The sequence below is a fragment of the Miscanthus floridulus genome, chromosome 6 (assembly GCF_019320115.1).
Source record: "Miscanthus floridulus cultivar M001 chromosome 6, ASM1932011v1, whole genome shotgun sequence".
In the NCBI taxonomy this organism is placed as follows: domain Eukaryota; kingdom Viridiplantae; phylum Streptophyta; class Magnoliopsida; order Poales; family Poaceae; genus Miscanthus; species Miscanthus floridulus.
In genome coordinates, this window is record NC_089585.1 from 127061503 (window position 1) to 127072842 (window position 11340).

At 46.6% G+C, this 11340-nt stretch overlaps 1 protein-coding gene and 1 long non-coding RNA gene across 8 annotated transcripts; both read right to left on the reverse strand.

Moving 5' to 3' along the window:
- Positions 1 to 2380: 2380 nt before the first annotated feature.
- On the reverse strand, positions 2381 to 5768 carry LOC136459530 (uncharacterized). Of its 7 annotated transcripts, XR_010760216.1 has the most exons (5): positions 5304 to 5768; positions 4978 to 5198; positions 3778 to 4878; positions 3521 to 3617; positions 2381 to 3004 (listed from the first exon to the last, which is right to left on the reverse strand). It is a non-coding gene; the product is annotated as an uncharacterized lncRNA (long non-coding RNA). The 7 variants fall into 7 exon arrangements; XR_010760212.1 differs by having other exon boundaries at positions 3521 to 4878; XR_010760213.1 differs by lacking the exon at positions 2381 to 3004 and having other exon boundaries at positions 3492 to 4878; positions 5304 to 5360; positions 5595 to 5768.
- Positions 5769 to 8649: 2881 nt separating this feature from the next.
- On the reverse strand, positions 8650 to 10628 carry LOC136459531 (amidophosphoribosyltransferase, chloroplastic-like). The gene has a single exon (XM_066459377.1). The coding sequence runs from the start codon at positions 10498 to 10500 to the stop codon at positions 8869 to 8871; it is 1632 nt and encodes a 543-aa protein (XP_066315474.1). The 5' UTR covers positions 10501 to 10628; the 3' UTR covers positions 8650 to 8868.
- Positions 10629 to 11340: the final 712 nt, after the last annotated feature.

Sequence of the window (11340 nt, forward strand, 5' to 3'; positions counted from 1 at the left end):
CCCATCCCAACCACGACCTTTCAGCCATCTTTTTTCCCGTACACATGTAAGCTCCATCTTTTATATGGATATTAAAAGATATATTGTATACCGCTATAGCAATTCTCCAAATAAAAATAGCATTGGACTACCACAATACTTACTTATTACTGTAGAAGATAGATTATTGGAAGATTGGTGGAGATACTCTTGAGCCCTGAATGCATGGACCTCCATGTATCAACTATAATAGGTTATATTATGAAAAAAACTATAAACCGATTATCAGACAAAGGAATTAACTAAAATTACCATGGTTAATTTTAAACAACCACAGACTTACACGTAACGCCTACCTATATAATATAAGAGTAGATTGATAGACCTTGAGAATAACAAAGTCACGTAGAGGCCTAATTATGAGCAGGCACGTGAACCATTATAGGACTGTTAAACCAAAGGCTTGGTTTCTAGAACAGGTTGCAATCGCTTGTACACTAACCATGTGTAAGTAGTGTAGAGGTTGGGACTAAATCCAACGGGGCCAGTAAAGAAATCACATAGAAATCACATATTATTTTGTAATGTATAACTAAGAAACAAATTATACGTATCTTAAAGTAGAAAGGTTGCATGCCCTATGTCGATCTCAAGGGACCTCTTGGTGGCAGCACTATGAGATCCATATTTCTTATTTTATGTTGCCATTCATATATTTTCTCCTATATTTTATTTTCAGGACACATTGTTATTAAAAAAGTTATTTTGAAGACGAGAGCGATCCGGCATTGGAAATGTGAAGGCCGTGAATCATCTCTTGGTAGTAACGGATTGTCTAGTGTTCATAATTTTCCGACAAGTTAGAGCAATTATTTGTACACTCCATCCACCCTCTCAAGACATTCAATCTCATCCGTGTCTAGGATAGATGCTATAGTTTATTCATGTGAGGTTTAGGCCTTAGAGCTTTGAGAGAATGTGTTGTTGTGCCTTTGTACCACGACGATTCAGAGCGCTTGAAGTATTTGCGACCTTCTAGTGAAGGTGTTGTGGCCTTTCATGTGGCGACTCTCCTTTTCAGTGTGTGAAGCGAAAGCTCACAGCTGTGCAGGGGACAAGGAGACCAGATCCCTTGAGCGGAAAAGCTTTGTAGTGCACACGATGTGTCAAGGTGACCGGAAGAGCTGAGTGGCGATGGTGAGATTTCGTGACACTTGCATTTGGTTGGTATATGTCTTGTGTGGCATATCCAACATCGTGACCCAGAAAAACTTGGTGACATAGAACATATTATCTTAATAAAGCTCCAAACGAAAAGATGTTTTCAAGTTATAAATCTGACTAGCACTACTTTATGATTTATAAAGTTATTGCAAATGAAAAATGTTTATTAATCTAAAGAATCTTAGTTTTCTATTCACCCTAAAATTACTAAAGCTATAGACACAACACACCATCCTGGTCGGAGCTAGAGCCGGAACCAAAGCAGCTTAAAAACCCTGCCAAGCGTATTCCAAGTTGTCGTCACGTACAGCATCCTCTTGCCGCTGAGTTTTCTGCCACCCGGCAGCTACAGCATCAACGGAAAGCAGGAAATGATACGGTCCGGCGCAACACGGCAGCGTTGCCAGTGGACGTCTCCACTCTCCACTCTTGTGGCCGGTAGGGCCCCGGCCCCCGGCCATGAAAGAAAGCATGATGATCCGGCGGCACGGCAGGGCATGATTCTTTTCCGGCTGTGTCGACCTCCTTGGCCCGCGCGCCACATTGCGGAAAGCAGCACTGATGGCCCCGGCCAGGCTTTGGCTGCTGGTTTGCGTTGTGCGCCCGAGAAATTCCCTGCGGGTCAAAAAAAAGTCGCTGCCGCCTGGGGAAAAGCCGGGCCAAGACCGGAAAGATGCGAGAGATATTTCAGATGGATCGAACGGGACGCAACAACAGTACAACACGACGCTCCCCGGACCTCCGCTGATGCATCATGCCTGCGTGCTCCTAATGCTGAAAGATGAGAACACAAGTGGTCCTGTTCGGCTTACCCCATATTCGACTTGTTCGGCTTATTTTTTTTTAGTCAAAACAGTGTTTTCACTCACAACAATTCAGTCAGAACAGTGTTTTTCAGCCAGTTTTAACCAAGTTTCAGACCAGCGAGCGGGGCCAAGAAGACGGGTGGACGGAACATGCAAGAGATTTTTCTAACGAGACCACACGTCCACACGAGAGCAATAACAGATGTTCCCTTCTTGCCGATTGCCTCGATATTTCTCACAAGTTAAAAGCCCTTGTTTCGTCTCTTTACGGTACGTTAACTTCTCTGAAGCCTGAAGGGCATAGCCATTGCAACATAAAGATGAAACACTTGAAAACAACTTCAGAAACACACCTGACAAAACATGGCGCAACCGACAGCCATGGCCTACCTGGTGGGGAACTGCAGCAACCAACAAGCTCGGGTCTCCGCGGTGGGGGGAACGACACGACAATGCGGGAGACGGACGCGCAATGGGGGAAGGGCACGACACGGCGGATGAGCGGCCACGCGCAGCCCTGCTCGGTGACGAGCACTAGGCCTAGGTGGGGGCAGCGGCCGACGGGGTGCCTCTCGGGCAGCTCAGCCTTGGCGCTCGGGGGAGCAACGCTCATGCTCGAAGTCGGAGGCAGAATCTTGCGTCGTGGCCTCAGGGTCACGGGATGAGCGGATAAGGAATGGAGATTTTTTTTAGAAGATGAAGCTGCATGTGGGGCCATGTCCGGACGCAAAGCCATGGACGGACGTCCTAATAAAAGTATTATAAAAAAAATCTCCATCTCCATACAGCAAAAACGGCTCTACTTGCTCTGTTTCGCACGAGTAGCACTTCTCCGTCCACGATCGCTTGGTGCGGCTCTTTCGGCTCCAATGCCGAAATTGGTGGTGGAGCTGGAGCCAGAATCGCCTCAAACTGGCATTAAGTCCCAAGATCCACATACAGTTCTGTTCATACTCCGTATTGCTCTACTTCCTGTCATGCTTCGTGGCTGGGCCCTGCTAGCCACAGGGGAACAGAGATTAAACTGCTGCTATTCGTTGAAAGAGATATGCCGTCTATCAAAACGAAGATGAAAATAACAATAGTATAGTACCCACTTCGTCACAAAATAAGTCATTCTACCTTTCTTTAAGGATAAAAGCATCTCAAGTTTGACTAAATTTATATAATAAAAATAATAACATTTATGATACTAAAAATTATGATACTAGATAAACATCATTAGATACTTCATTAATTATATTTTCATAGTATATCTATTTGGTATCACTAGTGGAAATGCACGTGCGGCACGTGTTTATAAAAATATTTGTTATAAAGCAAAAATATTATATGTTTTGAAAAGTTAGAGATGTTTTATATCAACTAAAAGGATAAAATTGGTAAATAGTTGCTCTACAGTACAAATTAAATACACTAATTTATTGAGTTGAACATATCCATCAGTAACTATATCTCATGCTAACAAGCCTCCAAGGGTATCAGATCTAAATTCATGAAAGCCATCATACCAACAAGGTTAGGATGTGCTCCATATCCAGAAGGTCATCATACAAAAGGACCAAGGTCCATTGCTCTGCTCTCTAGGTTTTGAGCCTCAAGTAAATTCTGCATGTGTCAATTGTCAAATGAGAAGAATGCCATGTCAATATGTGCTTCCATGATAAATCAAGATTCATGAATGAATTTAATTTTTTTATCATGAGGAATTTATCTAGTCCACACTGAACCAATCTGACCACATATGTACATTCTCAAAAAACTGAACTGCTTATCTTCATCCTATCTTTGCCCCGTAAAATGAGCTGAGCTTCATATGTAATGTAAGACTGAACCTAGATTGCACAGGGCCATACCCAAGATACAGACAACATGTCAGTAACAATATCATTATACTGAGCATAATAATTTATTCAATATTTTGAACTCTCTAGCTGATTACTATTTTCATAGTTGCTTTGGCATCTGTTTGCGCTCAACATCTATCAATGTCAACAGTTGACTCATCCTGAAGAGTTTACAAATGTAAACCATGTCAACAATACTACTGCTTCTTGCATCAATAATTTTTGTACAAGATATTAGAGCAACTCCATCCCAAGGTTCCATAAGTGTATTAAACAATCACTGCATAAGAGGCTATGACAATCACTGCATAAATAGCAAAAGAGCTTTCAGTTTTTGTTGCATAACAAACAAACACTAACCAGATCATGCGTGTGAACCTCAACAGATTGCTACCTGAAAATCTCATCAATTTTTTCTTTGTTATGCTTGCTCTCCTAAAACCCATTTTTTCCCAAATGGAACCATTTAAATAATCACAGTGCATGCAAAATAGCATAAAGGTTTCAGTTTTCCCAATGTTGCATAGCAGACAAACACTAACCAGATCGTGCATGTGGACCGAAACCATTTTCCCCCCAAATGAAGCCATTTCAATAATTGCAGTCATGCAAATATAATATTGATGTATATTGATTTGACAGAAGATAAATCCAAACATTTGCAGAGAACACACCAATCGACCTGCTGTGATTTCATCATCCTTGTGAATCTGATGGCATTCCTCTGACACGTTGCCATCCTGGTACCATTATTCAGAAGGTTTTTCAGAGTGTTCAGCTGATCCAGTTTGGGTCTGATTTCGGCTGATTCAATAGTGTTATGTAAGAGAGAATAAGCTGAAACAAGTTGAGACTAGACAAGGAGGTCACTACAATGACAGAACACACACTGGTAATACCCCAATGAAATAAGTATGCATACAGAGCAGAAGCACTAACCAATGTACCGGATCCAATATCCGTGTGCTGCCTGCACTCAAGTTCTCATCGGACTGATTAAGCTTCTGCACCAATGCCTGAACCTATAAATTTGAACAGATTTTGCATGTAAAATTTCACCTGAAAAGAGAAGAATCCAAGAACTCACTTTCCATCAATGAATGCGATAGATGACAACTCACCTCCCCATCCTCGACAACTTTGCCATCCAAACCCTCTTCTTTCGTGCAAATAATTCTTTTCAGCTCCAACGCCCAGGAAACTTTACAGATCATATTCAATTTAATAAATTATAATCGATAAAACTTAACACATTTCAAAGCCGATCTGCACAGATGTGAGACGTATGCTGGCAGCCGGCGATCAGGCTTGTCCACAGCATCCTTCTTGCCAAGGCAACCACCTGAGATGTAACTTTCAAAAGATCATCTTAACACTCATGTTTTGTTAGATAATGTAGTGTAAAACACTGGCAAGTGATGGAGACAAAGAGCCATGCATTGTTTACCTGAAAAGGGCAGGGAACCAGATCGCCCAACAATGAACAATTCATCCCATGCATCCGCTGCATCAATGGAATAGTACACTGACAATTCAAAGATTAATTTATCTAGCAGTTCACTAAACATTTATCGATCTCTAGTCCAAACTTAGCAGCCAGCCATAAACAAACACGAGACGATGAGATCAAACCATGATTGCATCCCGTTCACAAACACAAAACGGAAATTCAGGCTGCCATGAGGCAGGCGACTTGGGCAGTGGCGGTGGCACCATGACCTACTTGAGGTTAACTGACCTTGATCTGGAAGATGGCGTCACGGAGACAACCCTCCGGCCTCAGCCTTCGCGGCAGTCGGACGCTCGGTGATTGCGGCAGTCGTACGCTAGCACGGGATGGGGATGGAACTAGCCGTCGGCGGCGCTGCAGCTGCCGGTGATGACCGTCGTGTCGCGCCCTCGCCGACCAGGCCGACGTGTAGAAAAGTGAATGAGAGCCAACAACGTTTTCATTGATCTCTGATGTGTTTATATAAGTTACAACATGTGCTGCTCAATTGGCAACTGCATCTGAGTGCTAGTGTACAACGTGGGCGCGAGGGCGCGCGTCGTGCTCTCGTGGTCACCACGCACTGGCTCTGGTCAGCGACGGCAGTTGGCGTTCGTGGTCTTGGCACTGTCCCTCAACACGACGTTCCGGAACCTCCACGTTCTCCTCCAAAAAAGCACTCACGTTTAGGCTTCCTGATGACGGTGGAAGCGGCGGCGGGGGCAGTACCAGTCGCCGGCGGGGACGCGCGGCAGAAGATGTGGAACCCGCGGTCGCACCCGTCGCACAGCATCAGCTCCGTGGCCGCATCTCCGGACCAGCATGCTACCGCGCCATGGCCCAATGGCCCATGCCTCGATCTGTGTCCGCGCCGCCTCAGAGCCGCGGACGGGCGATCGCCGTCGCGGCGGCGTCGCCTCGCCGGTCGGGTGGACGAAGCTGGCAGGCCCCACCGGGTTAATTCGCTGTCCACGTCGCATCGCTGTCTCCGTCTCCGTGACTGGTGACCGGTGTGCGGCGTGATACGGTGCCGCCGACGCGTGGGGGAGGGAGGGAAGCGGTTGCAGTGGCGTCGCAGATCAGGAGAGGGAGCGCGCTTCCGGGACGGGCGCCCGCCCGAGTTCGCAGATGGGGAGGCCGAGGCGGCGTCTGCGTCCCGGCGCTTCGGGAAGAGGGGTGGGTGTGGGTACGCGCGGCGGGTATGGAATCATCCGGTGATAAAAAAATCGAGGGAAGTCACGCGCGGGAAGAGAGACACGCATATTTATGTCCACGTCGTCTTGTCTCGTGGGTCCCCGTATCAATCAAAAGTGGGTAAGAAGTTTTTTCGGTAACAATAAATTTTTAATTCATTCACTCTTTTATTAATTATATAATTATATTTTTATAGTATATCTATTTGATATCATAAGTCTTTATAATTCTCTATATAATTTTATTTAATTTGAGATGTTTTGGATCTCCAAGAAATATTAGAATGACTTGGGAATTTGGAATTGAGGGAGTAACAACGATGTTTGATTAAAATGACAAGTAATTTTGCTTGCAGAAGGAACCTGCTACATGATCGAGGACTAACACAGCCACAAGGAACTCAAGGTAGCCACTGGCCAAGGATCGGGGAACCAGTTCCATCAAATTCTCTAAAGACCGATATGATAGATAAGACATAATCTCAAGGTTATCCCATGATAGCAGATCCGAAATACACACAACAGCAGTTACAGAATATACATACATTCTTGCCCTGTGTCTGTTAACCCAGGAAGAACATCTGAAAGAGTTAAACATCCAATCCTCAGATAACCGTTGCTCTGCGGCTTTTAACACAGGAAGAACAACTGAAAGACTTAACAGACGTCCAAATCTCAGATAACCTGAATCAATTCTTAGATAACGTCCAAATCTCAGATAACCCGAATCAATTCTTAGATAACCGGAATCACTGAAAGACATGCTCGGTGCAAATGAATAACCTATCCTGTTGGGCACTTATTTTTGTGCCTACCCGAACTAGGAAAAACAGCACATATTCCCTGCCGAAAGAAGGCGACTTCAAAGTCCACACAATGCCACTCATCCATTTCATCCGCTGGAGGACTGCCGAGTCTCTCCTGACCATTCAAAACTTGCGTCCTGCAGTTCAGTTCATAAGTAGCTGATAGCTCACGTTCACACTTCACAAAGAAGACACGGATAACATTCATATATTCAGAGAAAACATAAAAAGATGACCATTATCAAGAAAGCAGTACATGTCTCGATCGAAACAGATGATGGGATCAGAGCATCCATAAGGAGGGGCAAATATTTCAAGGACCAAATCTGAACATGTCAAATGCATGTACAACAACAACAAAAAAACACAGCTTGAGTCAACATATTATACTACACAGAAGACCACAAGCAGCAACATCAGGTGAGCAACAACCCTGCCAAAACCGTCTTTTGTTTGGCCAGTATTAAATAAAAAACAATGATCATGTCAACATCATGACATTCTGCTTACCATTGATTACCTTCTTCTTGAATGCAAATCAACATCTAAAAAGTACTGTCGTCGGAAGACAGGCAATTGTTACGAAGCATGTAGTCACAGGCTCGATTACAATGTGTAGGGTATCATACCACTAGTGCTAATGCAGTAAGGTCCTAGGAACTTTCTTGCTTGACTTGGTATCAGATACTAGGCGCTGTCCAATTCAACAAGACCTTGGAGAAGGCACTTCACTAGTGATTGAGGTTGGCATGTCCATTTACCATGAAAGAGGAAGTCCTGGTCAAAAAAATTTATGGACAGCCCAACTCCAGAAAAAGGTTCAGAAACCCTGATTCTAAAGAAGTGATGCAAAGTTTGGAACTAATTCGTACCAAGAATTTTAAAATTTTCTCTGTACCCAGTCTAGAACAAGGAACTCCGGATGAAAAGTAAAGAGCTAGGAAATTGCATTCCTAAACTCTGACTCACTTATACACATCAGCCTAGGACTATACTATCAGCCACAACGCCACTAATATGGATCAAGCTTAAACTCTGAATGCGCAATTGGCACATCCAAAATTGGTCCATTGTTAGAGATAGACACTCAACCAAATACGGAACTTAAGCAAGAATGCTAAGCAGGATCCAGGAAGGTGAGAACGGACTCTGAAGAAACTCAAAACAGCAGCACATTAAACCTGGATTTGTGAAAAGGTAAACCTGAATGCTAAGCAGGATCCAGGAAGGTGAGAACGGCCTCTGAAGAAACTCAAAACAGTAGCACATTAAACCTGAATTTGTGAAAAGGTAAACCTGTACCGCTTTGATAATTTTCTTGTTATTCATTGTCGTCGTCATCATATAGCAATACAATAGATTAGATCAAACTCACAATAGCAGTTCGATCAGTGTCTAAACCTTGTAACCTCATAATTTAGATGGATGAATGCAATTGCAAAGACAAAAATGCTATGCCCAAAATTTAGTCCAGATTATATAGTAATAGTAAGCATGCAGAGTATAGAGCCACTCCCTTTCTCGTTAGTCTTGGAAGGCAGACACCAGCTCTGGGACCGGCTCCGGCACGGTAGGCAGCACCGGGTAGTTCCGTGAGAAGCAGGCATCACAGAACTCATGAGCTTCATTGCCGTAGATGCTGTGGAGCTTGTCGAGCGAGAGGAAGGCGAGGGAGTCGCAGCCAATGGTCCTCCTCACACCCTCGAGGTCCATCCTGTTGGATATCAGCTCGCCTTCGCTCGGCGTGTCGATGCCGTAGAGGCAGGACCCGACGACCGGGGGGCTGGAGATGCGCATGTGCACCTCACGCGCGCCGGCATCGCGGAGCAGGCGCACAATCTTGCTCGAGGTGGTGCCGCGCACGAGCGAGTCGTCGACGACGACCACGCTCTTGCCGCTAATGACGCCGTGTACGGGCGCGAGTTTGAGCTTGACGGCGAGGTCACGGATTGCCTGCGATGGCTGGATGAAGCTGCGGCCGCTGTAGTGCCACCGGATAAGGCCTTGCTGGAACTCGAGCCCCGACGCCTGCGCGAAGCCGAGCGCGGCATAGAACCCCGAGTCAGGCACGGGGATGACGACGTCCGCGGTCGAGGCGGGGGACTCCTCGGCGAGCGCGCGGCCGTATGCGCTGCGGCGTTCGTGGACGGCGTGCCCAAACACGACGGAGTTGGGAAGGGCGAAGTAGATGTGCTCGAACACACATGACTTGCGCGGGCGATGCGGGACGAGGCAGGCGTAGGACACCGACATGTCGCGGCGGTCCACGACCACCACCTCCCCGGGCTCCACCTCGCGCTCATAGGTGGCGTCGATGAGGTCGAGCGCGCAGGTCTCCGACGAGAACACCACGGCGCCGTTGGGGCGGCGGCCCATCACCAGGGGCCGGAAGCCGAACGGGTCGCGCACGGCAAAGAGCTTGTCGGCCGTCAGGAACAGCAGCGAGTACGCGCCGGCGAGGCGTTCGCAGGCGTCGCAGATGCGCGAGAGCAGCGGGCGCGAGAGCGAGGTTGAGATGAGGTGCAGGATGACCTCCGTGTCCGACGAGGTATTGAAGATGGAACCCTGCGCCTCCAGCTTGTTGCGCAGCGCCTGGTAGTTCACGAGGTTGCCGTTGTGCGCCACAGCCAGCTGCCCGAACCTGTACGCGGCGAGGAACGGCTGCACGTTGCGCCTGGAAGAGGCGCCGGCCGTTGAGTAGCGCACGTGCCCGATGGCGGCGTTTCCGGGGAGCTTGGCGAGGCGCGCTGGGTCGCGGAAAACGTCCCCGACGAGACCCAGGTCCGTCACTGAATTGAGCTTGCCGTCGGCGTCCGACGCAACGATGCCCGCGCCCTCCTCCCCGCGGTGCTGCAGCTTCTGCAGGCCGAGGTAGCAGAGCGACGACGCGTCCGGGTCGCCAATGACTCCGAACACGCCGCACTCCTCTCGGGGATGGTCGTCTCCGCCCGCGTCGAAGGAAAACGGCGTGACGCGGTCAGGGAGCAGAGCTCGCGCGGGAGCGAGACGCGCGGCGCGGTGCCGCAGCTCGAACTGCGAGGGCTTGGTGGAGCACCTGAGCTGGTAGTGGTGGCTCGTGGTCGGCGCCGCAGCGGCGCGGCGGAGGAGGGGGGAGGAAGGCGTGGAGGTCGTCGCGGCGGCGGCGGTGGCGGCCATGCGTGGTGCGTGGCTGTATGGGAGTTTGGGCCTTTGGGGCAGGAGAGGGCTTTCGAGGATGCCCTCCCGAACGCACGTGAAGCAGGCGGGCGGGCGTGTGGACCGTGGGATCTGTATTTCGAGTTTCAGTTCAGGGCTGTAAAAAAAATACACATCTCTCCTGCGAAGAGTTATTAATCATAAAATATGTTTTTATAATAACTTTATTTATAAATATAAATATAAATATTATTTTATAGAGATTCAAATATAAACGTTAAATTAAGCGGTACATATCCACTTGTTCTAGCCGAAGGGACTATGGAGTATGAATTTTCTACCTGTCTTCTGAGCCTTATTGTTTTTTTTTTCGATTTTGCATAGGGCAAAAAGTGACTATTCATTGTCTGATTTTTTAGATTTTTTTTTATTGAAGTTTGAATTGAGACCATACTTAAAAGAATTTATTAGTACAGCGCTATGTTGATTTCGTTCTTTATTTCTTCTTTAAAACTGTGCTAATTTATCAGGGTAAAAGTGTAGTGGACAATTCCCCGAACCCAATAAGAATTTCATGGAAATCCAAATACAATTGTGTGCCTATATGTGTAAGATATGGAACTAGTAAAATTCGGTGTATATTGATTACCTGCAGACTTTGTGTAGATTATCTGATGTTTATAGTATGATATCCAACAGTATGGCATGCACTCGATTTGGTTTCACTCTCGCTGTCTTGTCTTGTTTATTAGGGTTTATTTGGATCCCTACAACTAATAGTAGCTGCTAAAAATTATATGAAACAACTAATAAGTTTAACTAATGTCATACCTACCACCTAACTAACAATTAGCCATTAGT

Coding starts and splice junctions, on each gene's coding strand:
- LOC136459531 (XM_066459377.1), bottom strand. CDS start 10,500: ATGGCCGCCACCGCCGCCGCCGCGACGACCTCCACGCCTTCCTCCCCC.